The 24,018-nt window shown below is 42.4% G+C and overlaps 1 protein-coding gene across 1 annotated transcript; it reads left to right on the top strand.

Annotated features, from left to right (window-relative positions):
• Positions 1–10,283: 10,283 nt before the first annotated feature.
• Positions 10,284–11,144, top strand: LOC145798027 (uncharacterized). The gene has a single exon (XM_082885476.1). It carries the CDS (start codon positions 10,284–10,286, stop codon positions 11,142–11,144), a length of 861 nt encoding a protein of 286 aa, XP_082741602.1.
• Positions 11,145–24,018: the final 12,874 nt, after the last annotated feature.

Consider the following 24,018-nt stretch of genomic DNA (forward strand, 5'->3'; position numbering starts at 1 on the left):
GATAAATTTCTGTTCCTTTTTTATTCTATCCTCTATTTCCTCTAGGCTTGGCTGCTGAAGTTGATGTGCTCTTACTTGATAAAAGAGTTCTTCAGCCTTTATTTCGAACGCTGTTTCTTTTAAACCTTATTCTAGCTCGTCCATATCCAAGTCATCCCAGTACGCAGAGTCTTTATTCTTGAAGTCATCATATTCTTCGATAAGGTTCTCTGCTTCGTACTGGGTATGAACTCGAAGGGATGAAAGTTGGTTCAAAGATTGGGTGGTGGCCACAGAAGTTCGGTGCCAATGAAGAAGCAATGGGAGTTGGTCCAAAACATTTGGAGTTCTGCTTGGGCGATGGGGTTGAGGACGTGACCCCGAGTCATAATATCACAAGCCCATCGAAAGTTCTTGAGAGGAACATTGTCTTCAAGAACATTGAAAGGTAAGTGAGAAAATACCGCAAGCAGAAGCTGGGCTTGCTTTCGCTGAGCTGGAGTAAGGGAAGATAGAGGCATATAAGGTGGAAAAACCTTTTCCGTAGAGAGGGTAAGCCTCAGTCTCTCTGTCCAGCAGGGATTTTGCGAAGGAAGAGGTATAGAGGCTTCCATTTCGAAAGAAGGAGGAAACCGAGGGACATTAACACAATTAAGCCAGTCAAGAGAGCAAAGCCTCGCCTTCTGGGCTAAGAACGATGGGTTATACCCTTGTGCCTCTTCTGGGCGTTGGGTTGCTTGTACTATCTTTGTAGGCATGGAGGATGTGTACCATGCTACAAGCAGATTGTCTTTTAAACTGCATCGGCGGTCGATGGGCACGTAAGGATAAACCACCAAACATCGAGCATCAGAAGGGAATTCTAGAGGATCAATGAACTCGACAAAGTAGTGATTAACTCGCTCCCTTAACTCACATGCCTCAGGTTCCGACCAGCTTCTCCACCCAGAAGCCCTAGAGGAAGAAGAAGCCACAGCCTCATCCCATGCAGAAGATTGTGGATTAGAAGAAGAACTTCCCATGTCCATATTTGCAAATTTTTGAATCAAAGGATTGTGGACAGTGTGTTTGTAGTCCAAGGATTGATAATTTGCAAAAGCTTCCATGACTTGAATATAGAAAGGTGGGTAAAGGTAGCTAATCAATGCATGAAGGTTCTTTCGAGGAAGAGCAGCATTATCAGATGACTTTTCGTATACTCGATCAATAAAAGAGAGAATTGGTTTAGGCATAAAAGATGTATCAGTCTGTTCGAATACTAAAGTGGTGAGATGTTCAAAGGATTAAAAGAGAATTTAATGCAAATGATGAATAACGATTGCATTTCTAGAAGAATGCAAAGCCAATGCACGTTCTAAGATGTGGATAAAAGACCTTGATCCACTAATATCACTGTAGACACCCCATTTTTGACCGTCCTCAAGACTTGGACGTCACCGTTGGAACACTCGGTGATCATCTGTGCTTGTGTTCGTCTCGAGTTCCCGGAGGTCTCGGCTACGCGCCTCACCTCAGGATCTCTCGACTCGACTTTTTGGTGTCTGGTTTTGCACCAAGCACTTGTATTTTTGCCTTGAAAGGCAGGGAATGGCTTGTTGGCCATTCCCACACCCCACCGGCTGTCCCCTCACATCACCGGCCGTTTATTGGTGCCACCGGCAGTGGTTTCTTAAAACCAATGGCCGGTCGGCACTATATTTGGCCGGCCGGCACTTTATTTGGCCGGTGACCTATTTTGCTGGCCGGTGTGACCCTTTTGCACCCTTCAGACTTGGTGCATGCCAGCTGTGCCAGCTGGAATGCACCAACACTCCTCCCCGTGCATGAAGTGGCTGTTTTGAGCCTTTGCACCCCTTTTCCTTCTAGAAGGTTAGCTGTCCTAGCTTCCTCAAGAAGCCTTGACTCCTTTGCCCCCTTTGCCCCTTTCACTTAGCTTCTTTGAGAAGCTTGAGACCATTTCTTTTGCCTATATAAGCACCTCTCTTCTTCCATTGTAGGGGGTTGGAGTTTTGAACATAAAAACCAGAGCTTATATACATATACATCTGATATATACACATTCTCTCTCTATATTTCCCTCTCTCTCCTCCCTTGTGTGTGTTTTCTTAGCCTAAAAGTGCATTTTGACCTTACTTTTGCACTAATACACACACCATTACACCTTGCTTCGAGATTGAGAGGCATTGAGGGTTGTTTTTTGAGATTTTGGACTGATTATGCTCAGTAGAGTGTGGCTGGACCAACTGTTCTTAAAGTGTTCTTCAAGGGTAAGACTTTCACTTTATTATCCCCAATCTTGCATTGGTTCTTGACCTGTCTTGCATGCTGATTCAAGATTTGAGTATAACATAAAAAAGTCTTACATTTTCTTGCTTAAGAACTTTCATTAAGGGTGTTTTGGGGTTTGGGGTCGAACTCACCCTCTTAGGCCTTGTTTGGCCCTTTTGGTGCTTCCATTGTTAGGCTTTATTTGCTTGAGTGTTTGGTTCTCTTCACCACTGAAATCCAGTGGATTTTTAGTGGTAAAGAAGAGGGTTTGAGGTCTTGCATAAGGGAGGGACACCCCTCTCCCTTGGTCTCTCTCTTGTTTGCATATTTGGCTCAATGTGGTAGCATGCATGTCTAATCTTGTTTAGCTTCATTTCAGAGCTTATTTGGTGTTTATACAACATGTTTTACCTCTGTCTCATGTGGGTTTGTTGGTCTCTTTCATGCATATTATACTTGCTTTATATCTCCTCAAGGTTGCCTAGAGGTATGCCATACATTAAGGCCATGATTCTCGCATGATCTAGCCTAATATTATGAAGGTATTAGCATCATTTTGCCATGTTCAAGATCTATTGGCCACTGTTTCAGTCATGCTTGCCATGTTTGGTGTCACCTCTTTGCATTTTGGCTTGAGAGCCTTAAGGGTATGGGTCATGAACATGCATTGGTTAGGCTATTTCGGTGATTTGGAATCACTTAGCATATCATTTCAGTCCCTAAACCATGCTTGTATACTTGCATTCATCGCTCCTCTCATGCTTTGAAGTTGTACCCTCTTATGCCTTGAAACGTGCATTGTGTATGCCTAGGTGTTTGTTTCATTTGGGATGCCATATGTGTGGGTTTTGGAGCTCTTTTTGCATGCTAAAATTCTGTTTTTGGTTGTATAGTTCATGCCATGTTTATTTGGGTTAGTGGTGGTAGAATGCCCTTTGTTATGCCTTAGCTTTGGCCCCCCCTTTTGGCTTGCATGTTTGTAGTGCATTTGTCCATCACTTGAGGCACTTTTAGCCACTGTTTTTGGGGGTATTTGAGGCCTCCCATTTCAGTCTAAGTCCCTTCTTGGACATGGTTGTATGTTTGACTTGTTGCCTCTAATTACATGCGTGCATTGTACCATATTAGCATTACGTAATGAGTTGCATTGTAGCATTGCATATTAGGAACATTGTATGCTCGCCGTGATATGTTGCATTATATTTGGCATGCCTTGCTTTTTTTGTGATATGTTGCATTTTCGAGCCATGTTTGCATAACATGCATTGCATTGCTTGGTTTGGGGTGTCAAACCAAGTGTGAGGGTTAAGAAGTGTTCATACTACGAGTGATGTAACACGCCTTAACTCTCAGTCACCAAGACCCTTGACCTTGACATGATAGGGTCTTGGTCTTCATTCGTGTCTTGCATGCATTTTCATTGAATCGCAACCTTGGCTCCTTAGGCCATCACGCATCAAAATGCATGATTGATGGCCCGAGGGTTGAGGGTCATGCTCCCTTGAGTCCCTTGCATGATAGGGAGTGTGCCCGCGCATACATTTGCTTGAAATTCCATGCCATACACTGTCTGTCCTTGTTGCTGTCAAAAACCAGTTTCTGCAGGGAGTTCTTGCCGACCGGCACTGTAGAGTGCCGACCGGCCATGGATTGGTGGCCGATAATATGAAATCCCAGCCGATGGATAAGTTCCATGGCCGGTGTGTATTCCCTCCAGCCGATGGTGTCCTACAGGGTTCAGGGAACCTGTCCCAGGATTTTGGCAGTTTTCAGAGAAGCAGGGCAGTGTAAACAGAGGCAGCAGTGGTATGGCACGGGCTTTCGGGGCAAGATAAATCCGAGCATGCATCATTCACGCATCCCGAGGCGGGAGCTATGGCCATCTTCTCTTTGCATTTAATTTGTTAATTAGATTAGAAATTTTGTAATAATTAATTTAGTATTATTTATTCGGACGATAATATTTATTTGGACCCTCCGAGTGAGGGCAATTGTGTAATAAGTGTGGCTGCGTGTGTGTATGTCTTCCAACCCCACGTCTTTCTTCCCTTTTATTTACCCGCTTATGATGGTAGACTAGGACATATTTAAATTAGCATACCTTATGCTATGCATGCGTGCATCCACACATTTGTCTTACATGCATCGGGCTCGGCGCATCACTCTAACTGTATTTGTATTTTAATTTCAAATTGAATACGTGTTAGTTGTAGCATTTCGCATGTCATTGTAGATTAGCCGAGCCTATCTTAGTTGCATTCTGCATGTGTTGCATTAGCCATCTTAACATGAACTAAGATCATGCTTATGATTACTAACTAGTTTCTGTTTTGGCTTGGAGTACTCTGTAAGTTCTTTTGCTTTAGCATCCTTGCATGTGTGTGAGTGTTGCCATGATAGCATGATTACCATGAGGCTAGCTGCTTATGTGATATAACTGCTTGAATGCCCGTGGGTGAAGGTTGGATTGTCTGAGTTGGAATAGCTCATTGAAATTCGTGTTTTCAACCTACTTGCGAGTAACAAATTCCAAAACATTTTTCAAAACAAACGGATATGCAATGCTTATTTCCAAATTAGGCAATCTAGTCTATACTTTTGTGCTGTGCGCATAATATAGTAATTCTAGGCTAATAATCGGGATAAGAATACATAACGTTTTCAAAAACGGATATCACGGTTAGTAGAGGCCGATCTTCGGATCGGGCGGGAGGGGGTGCTCATAGCTGACCTTCCCCAATCGTACCCTAGCTCCCGAGCCGAGGCAACTTTGGTGATGACGGACACGCGGCCTGTGGCACCGAGTCAGGGTTTCCTAAATTCCCCCTTAAAAAATATTTAGGTGGCGACTCTGTATCTGGCAAAGCAGTCCATGTGTGGCACTTCTTTTCTGAAAATCTGTTTTCTCAAAACGATTTGCCGGATTTGGACTCTTTGGTTCAGATTAAGAGCCGTGACACAAAATTGAGTCCGAACTGCAGCACGAGGGCCTCACGCGGGCGCATCTACAGTTTCTGGCGACTCTGCTGGGGATTTTAGAGAGCTTGACTCGAACTCATGATATTCTATTTTGATTTCATTTATATGTCTCTTTGCATTGCATGTGCATTGGTGCGCTTAGGACACCGTGTTTGCCATCTGCCATTCCTGAACGGTTTGCCCGAGGCTTAACTTTGTCAAAACATGCCATAAGGCTGACCGGTTGTGGGCTCTAACAGTATGGGAACACAAACCCTAGTTTTACCGGGGCACCCTTTTCGACCATTCGACCTAGTGCATATCGAAATCCATAGTGACCATTCCAAATTAGGACAGGTTGCTTACCCGATGTTAGGTTGTTTGAAAACTGCTGCGTGCATAGTGAAACCTTAGCTCCTGACAAAATAGGACATGGAAACCCTACCCCAACATAGGGGTGTTTTGGCTCTCACTTATCTGCTATGTGCTTTAGAGTGTATCTCTACAGGAACGTACATATCAGTTTGCAAGATTGAGTATTAGGCCCGAGGGCACCAGTATCAGTGTTGTTGAGAAATCAGTTATCTGCGGGTATCAAGTTCAGTTTTGGGAACGGTGATTTGAGAACAATGATCAGTATCAAGGAACAGTGTGTTCGGCTTACCAACTGTGTGTTATAAATACCCAACTGTGCGTTGTGTGTGTTTATTTTACGCCGTTATGCTGTCCGATTGTCTGGTTATTTATTGCTTTATTTATCTTTTTGCTAGGTAGTTTAGCACAATTGCTTCCAACCCGGTAGATATTTCCTAAGCACTCTAGACTAGAGGTCGTCGACTCCATCGATCCGAGGATCTGGTAGGCGGACAACCAATGTACCATTCTTTACCCCCGGTTACTAAACGGAGGGCAGTTAGGCCAAGGGCATCAGTTCAGCAGTCAGTTCAGAGGGCCTTATCTACCCCACTAGGGTACAGTAGGGATCAGGGTTCTGTTTCACCCACAGAGAGGGAACATATATCGATAATTCAGTCAGTACAGAACAGTATGGCTAGTTTAGAAGAGATGGTGTGCCAACTCCAAGAAAGCATGAAAGTGATGCAGCAGGATGCTGTCTGTGTGAAAACCCATCTTTTAATTATTCTTTAAAGAAAATTTATTAATTAATTTTGTCTACAGTCTATCTGAATTATACATTAGTGTAAAAGTTAGTTTTAAATTGACTCAATTCAATCACTAACAAGACATTATTAAGAATAATAATTTTGTGCGTGTTCAATATTTGTTGTTTATAAATTATTTTAATTATGATTCAATATAACAACTATTCTTACTAAATACCTTAGTTAAAAATCTTAGTGTGCCAATTTTCAGAAACCCACACAAAAAAAAAAAAAATAATACAAACAAACAAACCATGGGCAAACAATCCATAGTTCCTACCAAACCCACCATCTCTTAGAAATTAGGAAACCATAAAATTTAGGGAAAGCTCATTCTTAGAACTTGGAGAAAGGGAATGGAATGTTTTTGAGAAAATAAAATAATGGAAAGAATGAGAGGGAGAGAGAGATGTCTTCAATATTTATATGCATGCAAGCCTTCCTTGTGCATGCAAGCATCCGGTGAGAAAGAAAAAAAAAAAAAAAAAAAAAAAAAAAAAAATCCCCAAAGCCACCAAGCTTGGTGTTAGGAGAGGAAGAAGAGTAGGAGATTAAAGAAGCCAAAATTCTCAACCATTTTGTCACTCTATTACTAAGTAAGAAAACCCTCTCAACCCTCTCATTTTTTTTATATAATTGAAATTTTTCCGATTATGTACATTTGATACATTGTCTAAAACTGTGTTGAGAATAATCTGTCTTGAATCTGCCAGTATGTTACTCGAATTTTTAGACAATTTTATACTCAGAATTTTGAGATGATTTCTTCTACAAAGTTGTTGATAATGATGTCTAGTTTATCCAGAAATTTTTGGAAACAATTTTTTAGCTTTCTACGAATTTATACAAATTTTTAACTAAATCTGAAACAGTGTTGAGAATAATCTGTCTTGAATCTGCCAGCATGTTACCCGAATTATTTGTGATTAATATCAAAATTAACTGAAATGATTAACGACATATACAAATTAACAATTGACGGTTAATACTAGTTGTTCGGGGTGAGTCTTGGTTTAAAGACTGTACGGAATTAAGAGTTGACGGTTAACACCGGTTGTTCAGGGTGAGCCCTGGTTTTGAGAATTCTCACGTAAATTGTGTTGCGAAACTCTAAGATGGCACAGGACTTATTTGAACTCTTTTCGGTATTCGGTTTTGGAATAAGGGTGGCTGTGCAGGTGGCACACAGGGAGGTTGCTTACCCCTGGCTGACCGTTTCCTTGGGGCAGACCACGGATGCCACTACTTGGGTATATAACTCCGGACGTGGGCATCCCTGGTAGTTACGGTTGGTAACACTTAAATATTTGACCAAGGGAGGGTTTCAAATTAACCGTTGTCATGCTTAGTGGTTGGTAAGTTAAATCTCTTTGGTGAGATTTCGAGTGTCACCTAAATTATTAAAATTACTGAAACTATTCTAATGGTTGTAATTTCTGTGTATAATTATATTGTTATCTCATGTTTAGAATATTATTATTTGTCTCTTAAAAAGAATGGTAGGTTGGTTACGTTTTCTTACTGTGTTGCAAAACTCATGGCATATATTTTGTTGCCCTGGCGTTTCATGCCAGATTATGTTGAAGAAGGGACTGAGGCTGAAATTGGAGCTGCTGCCAATATCGAACCTTGGCTGACTTAGAGTCAATATTTTGTCAGAATAAAATCCTGTTATCCCTTGTATTAGGATTAAACTATGTTGTGACGTTGTGTGTGAACTTGTAGTTTTATTCTGTCGTTGGACTTTGGCTTTGTAAGAATTTAAAAGTTCCTAACTAGTAGTTAAAATTTTATCTAGCAAGTTATTGTTATTTAAATCTTATGACGTTTCAAAAAAAATAAATAAATTTTGGGGCGTCACAGCGTGGTATCAGAGCCTAGGTTTGAACCTTTGGGCCATGGGTAGTAGTTTATTATTTTTACAATTAAGAAAACCTTAAGTTAATTTGTAATTCTCAGTGACCTAACTAAGTTAGAACCTTTTTATTTATAAGATGCCAGGGTCATCAGACATTAACTCTAACGAGGAAAATTCAGTGGAAAACTATGACATAGAATCCGACCCAAGTGAAGACGTGGAAATGCCTATAGAAGACTATGAATCTGAGCCTGAGCTTGACCCTGAACCTGATCCTGAACTTGAGCCTGAACCTGAGTCTGAAGAAGTTGAAGAAGTTGTACCAATATACAACCCCCCGGAGGTTATTGTGATTGAGTCAGACACTGAGGATGAGTCTATGGAAGGCAATACCGAGGGGAACCCTGGAGATATAGGAGCCACGTTTGAGGGTTGGGATGTGCAAAACGGGTTGCAGATTGGCTCTTTTGTATATGTCAGACTTTATCCCCTCGGAGATTGTGCTTGGAAAAATGAGAGTTGGGTGGGCACCTATATCGGACCTATCCAGATTCTAAGACAAGAGACTCCCTGGGTATATCAACTAGGCCCCTTTCTGGACGGTTTCACCGAAAGAGTGGGCGACCTTTTTGACTTTTGGAGCCTTCAGTATATCATGCCCGACCCAAGCAGAATTGTGAGGAGAGATGGGTCAGTGGACTTTAGAGACTGGAGGACCTATCGGGAGGAGCCGGTGCTGCTGCTAGGGCATCGTGTGTGCGAAACTGCTATCTTCATAAGGGTGCTATGGCGATTCATGGGACTTTTCCAAGCCACATGGGAGCCAGAATCCCTGGTGTGGATAGACTTTCCTTGGCTATTTTAAGGGGTCTTAAGGGAACTATAAACTAGGCTAACTGATTGTTTTGTATGCTCACATGTAAAAGAAATTGCCTAGTTTAGAATTGTGAGTGTAGGAGTTAACTCGGATTGTAGGGGCTATCTCTTGCCCGTAGTATGTTATTTAATCTTTTCCTTTGTTCTATTTGTATTTTGCTAATTGTAGCTTATCTAATCTAATTAATGAAGTTTTTTTTTTTTTACTGTCCTTGCACATAAGTATAATAATAATACTGATAATAAATAAGTGAATAAATCACAAGAAAATCCCGTCATGCAGAATGGCTGGACGAACAAGAAATAATAACAACGGTAATGGCGATGGAGTGCCTGATGGCGATGTCGCTCGAATTATACGCGCGATTGCTGATAGGGTAGGCAATATACCACCCCGCAACCAAGATCAAAACAAATCGGAGATGATAGCAAAGTTTGAAAAGCTACGTCCCCACAAATTCCTTGGTGGATCAAACCCCCATGAAGCTGAAGCTTGGTTAAGACAAATTAAGAAGTTGCTAGATACTTCCGACATCCGAAATGAACAAGATAGAGTGACTATAGCAGCATTTCAAATGGAAGGGAAAGCAGATCATTGGTAGGAAATGATCAAAAGTACTCGACAAGTAGAGACATTAACTTGGAGACAGTTCGAAGACCTGTTCATGGAAAAGTATTTTCCTAACTCGCTAAGACAAGAAATGATTCAAGAGTTCCTTCAACTGAAACAAGGAAAAATGTCAGTCGCTCAATATGCGAACCGTTTTGAAGCCCTTTCACGGTATGCTTCAGCCATAGTAGCAAATGAAGGGGATAAGGTTAGGCGATTTGAATGGGGTTTGGACACAGACATTAGAGGAAAATTGATCGCAGTACAACTCTCCACTTATGCCCAAATGGTGGATCGAGCTTTAATTGTGGAACGAGAGTTAGCAGATTCTGAACGCATTCGAAATCAGCGATCAAGGAACAACAACCAACCACGCGGAGGAGGCCCAGTCCGCAACACCAGAAACCATCCTGCGCCAGCACCTTATGCCGGAGGGATGCAGCAGCAACAAAGACAGAATCGAGGAAACCAGTAAGGAGGAAACTTTGTAAGTGAGTGGAAAGGAAGATGTCTTGGATGTGGTCAACAGGGGCATCGTCGAAGTGAGTGTCCTCAAGGAGGGAAGTATTTTATGGATCAGCGAGGGGCACAACCATACAACAAATGCCAACCAGGGCAAGGTTCTAAGCCTACTCAACATGCCCAGACCAACAAGGGGCAGCCTCAAGCCTCTAAGAATGTAGGCCGACCAAGAACACAACCACAAGGAGCTGGAAATGGAAAGAAACTGGGAGAGACTAACCAACAGGCAGTAGGAAGAATGTATGCTCTCCAAGAAGAAGAAGATGTTGATAACCCATCAGTAATTCAAGGTATGTTAATCCTTATGAATTCTTGGGTTAAAGTATTATTTGATTCTGGAGCTTCGCATTCTTTTATATCCACTGCATGTGTGACAAGTTTGGGTTTAAAGCCAGAAGCGTTAGAGATAGCTATGAGTGTCGCTTCACCCTTAGGAGGTCAAACCCGAGTAAATCTAGTATGTAAATCTTGCGAGCTAGAAATCTCCGGTTCACATTTGATCTGTGATCTAAGAGTTATGGATATGTCAGATTTTGACGTCATCCTAGGAATGGACTGGTTGTCAGTTCATCGAGCCATTATTGATTGTTACTGTAAGACAGTGACAGCATCCTCCCTTAACGGCACGAAAGTCCAATTTAAAGGGGATAGACAAGATTCTCTAACTCCAACGTGTCGCAAGTCGCGATGGCATGATCAACTAACTGGATGGTTGGCGAGCCTAATTTTGGAAGACGAAAATCGAGAGGATCCAGGATTACCCTATGTGGTGTGCGAGTACGCTGACGTTTTCCCTGACGAATTACCAGGATTACCTCCAAAACGAGATGTAGATTTCACGATTGAGCTTCAACCCGGGACTTCACCGATTTCAATAGCACCACATCGTATAGCGCCAGCTGAACTTTGAGAATTGAAGGAGCAGTTGCAAGAACTGTTGAGTAAGAAGTTCATCAGACCAAGCACGTCCCCTTGGGGAGCGCCAGCATTATTCGTAAAGAAGAAGGATGGAACCTTAAGATTGTGCATCGATTATCGACAACTAAATCGAGCCACCATTAAAAATCGATATCCCTTACCCAGAATTGATGACTTGTTTGATCAATTAAGAGGTTCAAAATGTTTTTCCAAAATTGACCTTAGGTCGGGATACCACCAACTTCGTGTTAGAGGAGAAGATATACCCAAAACTGCATTTCGAACCCGTTATGGCCACTATGAGTTTGTGGTAATGCCATTTGGTTTGACAAATGCTCCTGGGGTATTCATGAGTTTAATGAACAAAATCTTTACCCCCTATTTGGACCAATTTGTGGTAGTATTCATTGATGATATTTTGATATATTCACGATCGGAGGAAGACCACGAGCAACATCTGAGGACCGTTTTGCAAATTCTAAGAGAAAACCAATTGTATGCTAAAGCTAGCAAATGTGAATTTTGGCTAAAGGAAGTAAAGTTCTTAGGTCATGTTGTATCTGAATCAGGGATATTAGTGGATCCCGCTAAAGTAGAAGCAGTGATGGGGTGGAAACAACCTAAGAATACGTTTGAGATTCGTAGTTTCTTGGGATTAGCAGGTTACTATAGGAGATTCATTCAGGATTTCTCCAAATTAGCCAAGCCGATGACACGCCTAACGCAAAAAGGAGTAAAGTTTGAATGGAACGAAACTTATGAACAGTCATTTCAAGAACTCAAGAAGAGACTGACAAGCGCTCCTATATTAGTCATACCCGAACGTGACGTTGGGTACACTGTTTATTGTGATGCAATTTGGGTGGTGGTTGATCGATTAACTAAGACGGCACATTTCCTACCAATAGGACCAGCAGGCACACTCGAATCTTTAAGTCGATTATTTATTCGAGAAATCATTAGATTGCACGGAGTACCAGTCTCAATAGTGTCAGATCGTGATTCTCGTTTTACGTCACAATTCTGGCAAAGTCTGCAAAAGGCCTTGGGTACAGAGTTGTGTTTTAGTACAGCTTTTCACCCTCAAACTGACGGTCAATCGGAAAGAACAATTCAGACATTAGAAGACATGCTTCGAGCTTGTGTGATGGACTTTAAAGGTAGTTGGGAGAAATATTTACCACTAGTCGAATTCTCTTACAATAACAGTTTTCAAGCAAGTATTGGTATGGCACCGTATGAAGCTTTGTACGGACGGCCTTGCCGATCACCAATATGTTGGACAGAAGTCGGAGAAACACCTCTTTTAGGGCCAGAGTTAGTTCAGGAAACTACCGAGAAGGTGAAACTAATTAGGCAAAGGCTTGAGACCGCTCAGAGTAGGCAGAAAAGCTATGCAGATCAAAGGAGAAGACCTTTAGCATTTAAAGTTGGAGATCATGTGTTTCTGAAAATACAGCCTCGCCGAGGAGTTGTTCGTTTCGGAAAGAAGAGAAAGTTGTCACCTCGCTTCATAGGGCCTTTCGAAATTTTAGACAAAATAAGAGAAGTGGCGTACCGTTTGGCTCTACCGCCTCAACTGGCTGGAGTGCATAATGTTTTCCACGTCTCTATGCTACGGAAATACGAGCCACACCCTTCTCACATCATCAATTGGGAGGAAATTAATCTTGATGAAGACGTGACATTTGAAGAAAAGCCTGTCAAGATTTTAGATCGTCGCGAGAAGAAATTACGAGGCAAAATTATACCATTGGTTCGAGTTCTCTGGAGACATCGTGGGACGGAAGAGTCAACGTGGGAGCGAGAAGATATGATACGTATCAATTACCCTCAACTATTCGAGTCTAAAGGTACGAATTAATTTCGAGGACGAAATTTTCTTTTAGGAGGGTAGATTGTGAAAACCTATCTTTTAATTATTCTTTAAAGAAAATTTATTAATTAATTTTGTCTACAGTCTATCTGAATTATACATTAGTGTAAAAGTTAGTTTTAAATTGACTCAATTCAATCACTAACAAGACATTATTAAGAATAGTAATTTTGTGGGTGTTCAATATTTGTTGTTTATAAATTATTTTAATTATGATTCAATATAACAACTATTCTTACTAAATACCTTAGTTAAAAATCTTAGTGTGCCAATTTTCAGAAACCCACACAAAAAATAAAAATAAAAAAAAAATAATACAAACAAACAAACCATGGGCAAACAACCCATAGTTCCTACCAAACCCACCATCTCTTAGAAATTAGGAAACCATAAAATTTAGGGAAAGCTCATTCTTAGAACTTGGAGAAAGGGAATGGAATGTTTTTGAGAAAATAAAATAATGGAAAGAATGAGAGGGAGAGAGAGATGTCTTCAATATTTATATGCATGCAAGCCTTCCTTGTGCATGCAAGCATCCGGTGAGAAAAAAGAAAAAGAAAAAAAAAAAAAAAAAAAAAATCCCCAAAGCCACCAAGCTTGGTGTTAGGAGAGGAAGAAGAGTAGGAGATTAAAGAAGCCAAAATTCTCAACCATTTTGTCACTCTATTACTAAGTAAGAAAACCCACTCAACCCTCTCATTTTTTTTTATATAATTGAAATTTTTCCGATTATGTACATTTGATACATTGTCTAAAACTGTGTTGAGAATAATCTGTCTTGAATCTGCCAGCATGTTACTCGAATTTTTAGACAATTTTATACTCAGAATTTTGAGATGATTTCTTCTACAAAATTGTTGATAATGATGTCTAGTTTATCCAGAAATTTTGGAAACAATTTTTGAGCTTTCTAAGAATTTCTACAAATTTTTAACTAAATCTGAAACAGTGTTGAGAATAATCTGTCTTGAATCTGCCAGCATGTTACCCAAATTTTAGACAATTTTACACTCAAAATTTCGAGATGATTTCTTCTACAACATTGTTGATAATGATGTCTAGTTTATCCAGAAATTTTTGAAAACAATTTTTGAGCTTTCTACGAATTTATACAAATTTTTAACTAAATCTGAAACTGTGTTGAGAATAATCTGTCTTGAATCTGCCAGCATGTTACCCGATTTTTTATACAATTTTACACTCAAAATTTCGAGATGATTTCTTCTACAAAGTTGTTGATAATGATGTCTAGTTTATCCAGAAATTTTTGAAAACAATTTTTGAGCTTTCTACAAATTTATACAAATTTTTAACTAAATCTGAAACTGTGTTGAGAATAATCTGTCTTGAATTTGCCAGCATGTTACCCGAATTTTTAGACAATTTTACACTCAAAATTTCGAGATGATTTCTTCTACAAAGTTGTTGATAATGGTGTCTAGTTTATCCAGAAATGTTTGGAAACAATTTTCGAGCGTTCTACGAATTTATACAAATTTCTAACTAAATCTGAAACTGTGAGACAGATTTTACCATGTATTTGAAAATTTATTTAAAATTCTATACTAAGCCAAATCTGGAAATTTCTAACTAAAAGATGAAATTTGAGAAGTCTAGTTTCATGATAAATTTTTAGATTATGGGTTTGATCTATAAATTTAAGCATGGAATTAATGTAAGGAAATGTGACAAATCTGTGTCATAAACACCCTTGGAATTTCTTTAGAATTATTTATAAGTTATTTTTGGAAAAATCTTTCTGAAAAATAACCATAACATGTTTATTGAGTATCCTGTAGATTGATATGAATTTTAGAGTTGTATAAGTAATGTATTTATAATTTTATTTGCAAGGTTTATACTCTAAAAATTTTTCTGGACAGAATAAAATCACCACTTTAATATTACGCTAGTCTAATTTTGTAAATCAAAAAATTTGTGCATGTGTGTATTTAGGGTTTAATTCTTGTATCTAAATTATTATTTCATACCATGGTTTAAATAAATTGTTTATTTAAATTCTGTCCTTTTATTTAGTATTGTGTGACACGTGCAATATTTTATGATTGGGAATTTTAATGAGTTGGTATAACATTACTTGTGATTAAAAATTTAGAGTTATTTGTGATTAATATCAAAATTAACTGAAATGATTAACGACATATACAAAGTTAACAATTGACGGTTAATACCAGTTGTTCGGGGTGAGTCTTGGTTTAAAGACTGTACGGAATTAAGAGTTGACGGTTAACACCGGTTGTTCAGGGTGAGCCCTGGTTTTGAGAATTCTCACGTAAATTGTGTTGCGAAACTCTAAGATGGCACAGGACTTATTTGAACCCTTTTCGGTATTCGGTTTTGGAATAAGGGTGGATGTGCAGGTGGCACACAGGGAGGTTGCTTACCCCTGGCTGACCGTTTCCTTGGGGCAGACCACGGATGCCACTACTTGGGTATATAACTCCGGACGTGGGCATCCCTGGTAGTTACGGTTGGTAACACTTAAATATTTGACCAAGGGAGGGTTTCAAATTAACCGTTGCCATGCTTAGTGGTTGGTAAGTTAAATCTCTTTGGTGAGATTTCGAGTGTCACCTAAATTATTAAAATTACTGAAACTATTCTAATGGTTGTAATTTCTGTGTATAATTATATTGTTATCTCATGTTTAGAATATTATTATTTGTCTCTTAAAAAGAATGGTAGGTTGGTTACGTTTTCTTACTGTGTTGCAAAACTCATGGCATATATTTTGTTGCCCTGGCGTTTCATGCCAGATTATGTTGAAGAAGGGACTGAGGCTGAAATTGGAGCTGCTGCCAATATCGAACCTTGGCTGACTTAGAGTCAATATTTTGTCAGAATAAAATCCTGTTATCCCTTGTATTAGGATTAAACTATGTTGTGACGTTGTGTGTGAACTTGTAGTTTTATTCTGTCGTTGGACTTTGGCTTTGTAAGAATTTAAAAGTTCCTAACTAGTAGTTAAAATTTTATCTAGCAAGTTATTGTTATTTAAATCTTATGACGTTTCAAAAAAAAAAATAAATTTTGGGGCGTCACAGTCTGACAGGCAGAGTTCGCCAAACAGCAGGCCACGGTTATGAATGAACAAGCAGAGTTAATCGTGAGGTTACAATAGCAAACCGGAGCATCTGCTTCACAGCAAGTCCCTCCCCCACTAAGGGTTCCGATACCCGAAGAAACACCGAATGTCCAGAATGTCCAAGAGGATACAGACCTTCCAGCGGGGCCAGCTCCGCCCCCGATTCCACCACAACTATCCAAGGCGCCCACGCCTGTCAATATACCGGACTCTCCTTTTGAGTTCGAAGTGGACCCCACAGCCTTAAAATTAAGCAAGTTGGAAAAGATGTTTAAGAAGTCCCAGGGAGTCAAGACCATCCCTGACATCGAAGATGGATACACCGACACGGCTGTGACACTGCCTGACAGATTCAAAATGCCGCACATTGATCGATTTGATGGGTCCGGGGACCCCATGGTGCACCTGAGGTTGTTTTCAGATATCCTAAGGCCAATAGGCCTCACTAGACTGCAAAAGCTATCTCTATTTGGCCGGACCCTGTCGGGTGTAGCGGCCATATGGTATGCCAAATTGGAGGATAACGTCAAGAGAAGCTGGGACGAAATGGCTGAGGCCTTCATCTTGCAGTACTCATACAATACACAAATCGAGATTATGACCCAGGATCTCGAGACAACGAGGCAAGAACCCAAAGAGAGCTTCTCAGAATTCGTGACCAGATGGCGGGCTAAGGCTTCGATGATGACCTTAAGACCCACGGACAAAGATCAGATTTGAATGATTGTGCGTAATCTTCAGCCCAAGTTAATGTAGAAGATGATCGTACTCCCCTTTCCTGTCTTTTCCGATTTACATGAAATGGGGGTACAGATTAAGGATGCACTGAAGCAAGGCTTAATTGATAATGACCGGGAGCAACCCCGCAGAACTTTCAATCGTAACACTAATGCAGGCCTGAGTGGCGCTACAACTACCAGGACCTTCGAAGTGAGTATGGTCATCACCAACACTCCCCCAAGAACTATGGCGGCCGCACCATTCTCCGGTGCGTCCGAAAGCAACCCACAAACAGCCAAATACCCACCCAAAAACACCAGAACCTTCGCTCCGCTTTATATGCCCCTGTCCAAAGCTTTGGGGGTTTTAATCAGAAAAGGGCATCTGAAGCCCCTAGAGCCGCGGCCCTTACCAGAAAGACTTCCCGCTACCCACAACCCAGCCAAATATTGTGCATTTCACCAACAACACGGTCATGACACCGATCTGTGCTTCCGATTACGTCATGAGATTCAAGATCTCATCGATAACAGGGTGATTTTGCCTCCCGAGAAACCCAACGTTACTACAAACCCTCTCCCCACACATAACCAAGCTCCACCACCCAAAAGAGTTAACTTCATCCAAACTGGGGTCATGCCTTATGATCCTAGCATCTATATCACTCCTTCCCACCTGCCTAAGCCGAAAGTGTTCCTTCCCGATTGCACCGATTTGTGCATGATGGACATCTCCATAACCCAACCTAAGCCAGCGGTGATGACTATCGAGGACAGGAGAGAGAAGATTCCAAAGGAGAAGGGGGTTGTTGAGCCAGAGTCTGCGGAATCTGGGAGTGGTGTTGAGAAAGCTTATAGTCCAGGTGACTACATTTTGTCAATAGGCTAGGATAGGCCAGATATGGAACTACCAACAGAGGGGGAGCTGTGTGTGATCCAAGGGGACAGTCTGGGACAGGGAACGGATGATTTAACGGCTGTGGAAGAGGACCTTGCCAAGCTCCAGTTTTACAGTAACCAAGATCCAGGAGACTCAGCCATCAACTGGTTCGATTATGAGGAATCAACAGAGGCTACGAGATGGTTGGACGATCAACCAAATGTGGTAGAAGAGTTTCAGCCACAACAAGGCCCGGCAGGGGCAAGAATGTCAGTGACAGCCGGAAGGATTGAAGAACAGAGTGCATCGCCGGAGAGCGCCGGTGTCAAGAATTTCGCTCGGGATTGGAGCATTTCGAGTACGAGGATTATTGAACAGTCGGCTGCATTGACACAGTCGGAACAGGAAAGATTCGAAGATTCCGAGAGAATCAGGAAGGCAAAAGCCCATGTGGGGACTGAGACTGCTGTGAGCACAGAAATGGAGAATGCCGCGAGCATAGGGATAGAAGGTACTGCGAGTATGAGAACAGTCATACCAGAGCCAGACAGGTGCCTGTCGGCTGCAGATGGAATATGGTGGGAGGACGATGATCTATGTCTTTCCCACATAGACGAAGATTGGGGGAGTAACCAACCAGATGATACCTAGTATATCGGCGAAGTCGATCATATGACTATGAGTGGATGGTATTTCAAGCCTCCACACCTAGATCAACCAGTGGTGTCTGGAAAAGATAGGGAGGTAGAGAAGCAAAAAGAAAAGCAACTCGAGGATGAGGCCGTATTGAGACAATTGAAAAAGATACAAGCAGACATCTCCATCTGGGGGCTGCTTATGGCTTCTCGAGTACATAGACAGGCTGTCCTTTCAGCCATGGACAAGGCTAAACTCTCGATAGAGACTACGCCGGAGCAGTTGGTTGGATTGGTTTTTCCGGGAGGAGCTACCCCAATGCTGACATTTTCCGACAAGGAATTACCACCCGAGGGGGCAAACCATAACAAGCCACTCTACATCTCTATGGAGTGTAGGAATAAATGGATACCGGTGGTCCTTGTTGACACAGGGTCCACCATCAACGTCTGCTCGGCAAGGACAGCCTATGCGATCGGTTTGAAAATCGCGGACTTTGTGCCAACAGCCCAGGTGATTCGGGCGTATGACAACACAAGACGGGAAGTAATGGGAACAGTTAAGATTCTAACAAAGGTTGGGCCGGGATAGCATGAGATAGATTTCCATGTCTTGGAGGTTCCTGCAACTTTCAACCTGCTTTTGGGGCAGCCGTGGCTACATCAGGTAAAGGCAGTCTCCTCCGCCCTACATCAAGTGGTGAAATACCCCTATGGGAAGGGAGTAGCCATTATTTTCGAAAATTCATCGATTCATCCGCCGCCGGAGGTATCTATGCTTGTTCTAGAAATTGAGCACGGTATGGAGGATGTGTTCATATCGGGTTTTACCTTGGCTGAGGCTCATGTTGTACAGAACATCATGGCAGCTAATGAAGGGATATATGTCAGTGTTCAAGCAGTCCATCTCATGAACAAGCTCCAACACATCCCCGGGATGGGATTGGGAAGGAGCGGCCGGAAAGGCGTCGCAGCATTGACCGAAGTGCCACACAACCCTCATACCTTTGGATTGGGTTATCTGCCCACCAAATAGGACTAGATAAGGAAGGGAAAGGAAATGGCTGGAAGAGCCAGAGCAAAGCAGGCTGGGAAACCTTTTGAGTTGATGCATAGGCCCATTCAAGGTACCCTGAACGGACGCTTCGTCCGGGAGGGGGAGGATTTTCCATTTTGCGGCTTCCCAAAGCCGTGGCTGAGCGCGGAAAAGAAACGGGTGCCAGGTTTCGAGATCTTCTTCGACCTGCAAATATTTGGGGATGACGTTGCCAAAGGGCAGATAGACCTATCAGCTAAGGTTGAGCAGTGTAAGGAAGTGCAGTCTGAGGACGCTGAAAATGAAATGGGGGTAGCGCTGGCTTGTCTACTTTCAGATCCTCCGATCGTATAGAAGTACTTGGAGGATAACTTCTCGGTATGCATGATCGGGAATGAAACAGCCGCGGGCCTACCATCAACTATTTTGGATGCATCCATCGCACTCTCTCTCGCTTGGCAATACGAAGAGGGATTTTTATCAAGCAACACCGGGTCAGGTAGTGAGCCGGAATCTGATTCCACCGAGTCTTGTGAGTCAGAATCAGGTTCCAACTCGACTGAGTCTGAGTCCGGTATTCTTGGGGGTGATAACCCGGATGCCACAGTCCTGTCTAGGTCGTCATTTTCTTTCTCTTTTGAGTCTGTTGTAACAGAAGAATCGGACAGCTTGGAAGTATTTAATGAGAATGATGTGGATGTGGTTTCTGAGTATTTTTCTGTGCCTTTGATTTATTGCTTAAATTAGGATTTTTAAAATTTTGATGAAAACGATGAGGATGAAATTCCTCCGGTTTTGCAACAATTAATTGATCGAGAGCAGGAAAGATTTGTTAAACCCTTCATGGATGAAATCACTACTATGAATGTTGGTACTGAGAAGGACCTGCAGCTGGTCCAGATCGGGTCCACGTTGTCTTCGGAGGAACGTGAGTGCTTAGTCGCTTTATTAAAAGATTTCAAAGACGTTTTCGCGTGGTCCTATGAAGACATGCCTGGAATCGATCCTGAGATTGTACAGCACCGGATCCCTCTTGACCCCGAGGCCCGACCTGTCAAACAGAAACTCAGAAGGATTCGTCCGGACTAGGCCATCAAAATTAAGGAAGAGGTCACCAAGCAAATCGATGCAGGCTTCCTGCTGGTATCCGAATACCTGACTTGGTTGGCCAACATTGTTCCGGTACCGAAGAAAGATGGCAGGATCCGAGTATGTGTGGATTTCAGGGATTTGAACAGAGCTAGTCCAAAGGACGACTTCCTCTTGCCGCATATTGATGAGTTGGTGGATTTTACAGCGGGGCATGCTTTGCTTTCGTTTATGGATGGCTTCTCATGTTACAATCAGATAGTAATGGCACCCGAAGACCGGGAGAAGACTGCTTTCACCACCCCATGGGGGACATACTGTTACAGAGTGATGCCGTTTGGGTTGAAGAATGCTGGAGTTACATATCAACGGGCCGCGACCACGATATTGCATGACATGATCCACAAAGAGGTGGAGGTGTACGTGGACGATATGATTGTCAAGTCCAAAGAAAGGGAGGGCCACTACACCGCCTTGCAAAAGTTCTTTCAAAGGATCAGAGAATTCCGGTTGCGGCTGAATCCTCAGAAGTGTACGTTCGGTGTTACGGTAGGAAAAATGCTAGGGTTTCTGATTACACAAAGGGGCATCGAAGTCGACCCTTCCAAAATCAAGGCCATCCTAGAAATGCCACCACCAAGGACTAAAAAGGAGGTGCGAGGCTTTCTGGGTAAAGTGCAATTCATAAGACGGTTTATCTCAAAATTAACCTTGACTTGTGAACCACTTTTTGGTCTCTTGAAGAAAGGAAGGAAATTCCAATGGGACGGCTGATGCCAAGCTGCTTTTGAACAGATCAAGGAATACTTACAGAACCCGCCTGTATTGTCACCACCAGAGCCGAGGAAACCGTTGATATTATACCTTTCAGTGACTGAGACCACAATAGGCTATATGCTCGCGCAAGAGTCAGAGGACAAGGTAGAGAGAGCCATCTACTATCTGAGCAAGAAGATGCTAGAGTATGAGACTCGCTATACGCCGTTGGAAAAGGCTTGCTTAGCTTTGGTATGGGCTACCAGGAAGCTGCGGCACTACCTATTACCTCACTCCGTAATGTTGGTTTCACGACTTGATCCCATCAAATATCTTTTCGAGAAACCGGCACTTACGGGTAGGCTAGCTCGTTGGTTGTTGTTGCTCTCCGAATTCGACCTGAAATATGTGACACGCAAGTCAGTCAAGGGAAGAGCAGTAGCAGAATTCTTAGCCGATCATCCGATGGAAGGAGGTGAAGCAGTTGAATACTTATTCCCAAATGAAGCCATTTTGCACATCGAAGATGAGTATTGGACGATGTACTTTGACGGGGCGTCAAATCATTACGGGTATGGGATAAGAGTGTTGCTAATAGCACTCAACAATTCCTGTATCCCTCTAGCCTTCAAACTCCGGTTCAAAGTCTCGAACAACGATGCAGAATATGAGGCATGCATTGCCGGTCTAGAAGCAGCCCTGGAATTAGGAGCAAGACGGTTGGACGTCATCGGGGATTCAAACCTTGTTGTGTCTCAAGCAAAAGGAGACTGGAAGGTCAAAGAAGAAAAGATGATGATGTATCACCAGACCTTGGACTTGTTAATTCCTAGGTTTGAGAAACTAAACTTTGCTCATCTTCCAAGAGAGAACAACAGGTTCGCAGATTCTTTAGCAACTCTATCTTCCATGATAGACATCCCGTTTGGAATCTGGACGCGTCCAATCGTCATTGACCAGAAATTTGCACCAGCCTATGAGTCGATCACTGCTATAGATGAGGTTCAAGACGAAAACCCCTGGTATTACGACATTTGGAATTTCTTGGAGAATGAAGCATACCCGCCAGGGGTAAATGCCAAGGATAAAAGGGCAATCAGAAGAATGGCCATTCAGTTCCTCATCTGTGGGGATAAGCTGTATAAGAGAGGTCATCTGGGAATGCATAAACTATGTGTTGAAACCGAGGAATCAAAGCGCCTGATGGAGGCCATCCATGGGGAAGAATGCGGTGCGCATATGAACGGAGTAATGCTAGCACGAAAGATCCTCAGACAGGGTTACTACTGGTCCACCATGGAGGAGGATTGTATCAGTTTTGTTCGGCGATGCCACAAGTGTCAGACCCATGGAAACCGCATGAACATCCCACCGTCGAAGCTGTACAACATGACTTCGCCATGGCCAGTTTCAGTTTGGGGAATTGATGTGATCGGGGCTGTCACTCCAAAGGGGTCGAATGGGCATGAGTTCATCCTAGTTGCGATAGATTACTTTACAAAGTGGGTCGAGGCCCAATCATATGCCGTGTTGAAGGCGTCGCACGTTGCAAAGTTTATCAGAAACAACATCATCTGCCGCTACGGGGTCCTAAACGAGATTATTTCGGATAACAGTTCCCACTTCAAGAAGGAAGTGATTGGCTTGTTGGAGAAATACAACGTGGCTTTTCATAAGTCATCCACATACCGGCCGCAAACCAACGGAACGGTCGAGGCTGCCAACAAGAATATCAAACACACACTGCAAAAGATGGTGGAAACCTACCGGGATTGGCCAGATAAGCTGCCATTTGCTCTGTGGGGCTACAGGACTTCAATTAAAACTTCTACCGGAGCGACTCCATATTCATTGGTTTATGGGATGGAGGCCGTTCTACCTATCGAGATTGAGGTTCCGTCATTGCGAGTATTGGCTGAATGTCAAATAGCCGAAGCAGATTGGCAGCAGAGCAGATTTGAGGAACTCATGCTCTTTGATGAGAGAAGACTGAAAGCACTGTACCATGTTCAAGGCTATCAGTGCAGAATTACCCGGGCTTTCAACAAGAAAGTTAAGTCTAGGAATCTAAAGGAAGGAGATTTGGTGCTCAAGGACAACCGAGCTCCCATCCACGACCCAATGGGCAAGTTCAGACCTAATTGGACTGGTCTCTACATCATCAAAGCTATCTGGTCAGGTGGAGCTGTGGTTCTGATGGACCTAGATGGCCTGGAATTTTCCCAACCGATCAACATGGACAAGTTGAAGAAATATTACCCCTGAGAGGCTCGCTAGGCAGAAAACCCGAAAGGGCGACCTAGGCAAAAGTTATAGCACAAAAAATTAGAAAATATAAAAACTGAGCTCGCAAGGTTGAAAACCCGCAAAGGGCAACCTTGGCAAAAGTTAGAGCGTAAAAGGAGAGTGAAAATACCCGAGTGAACCTAAGCCTGAACTACGTAAGGCTTGATTCCCATCTTTGGGATACGTAGGCAACTTCATCCTGAAGTTCAGCCATAAACTTTTCCCCGATCAACTTTGTCCATTCGATCATCTCAGTCATCTTTGTCTATCAGCATCCATTGGAATCTCCAGTGCAGTGCTATTCAGACTAGGGGCAACTTTCCGTTACCATGCAGTGCCGCGGTACTCTTCAGACTAGGGGCAACTTTCTAGTTGCAGGGATCTGGGGTTGTGCATCTCAGTGACAGATCTTAGGCGTGTCCAGTTCTGATCCATATCGAAAATGATTCTGAAAAGTTTTAATAAAAGTTGACTTTGTTCAAA

Source organism: Camellia sinensis, chromosome 8 (assembly GCF_055761805.1).
Source record: "Camellia sinensis isolate YWXY chromosome 8, ASM5576180v1, whole genome shotgun sequence".
Lineage (NCBI taxonomy): Eukaryota > Viridiplantae > Streptophyta > Magnoliopsida > Ericales > Theaceae > Camellia > Camellia sinensis.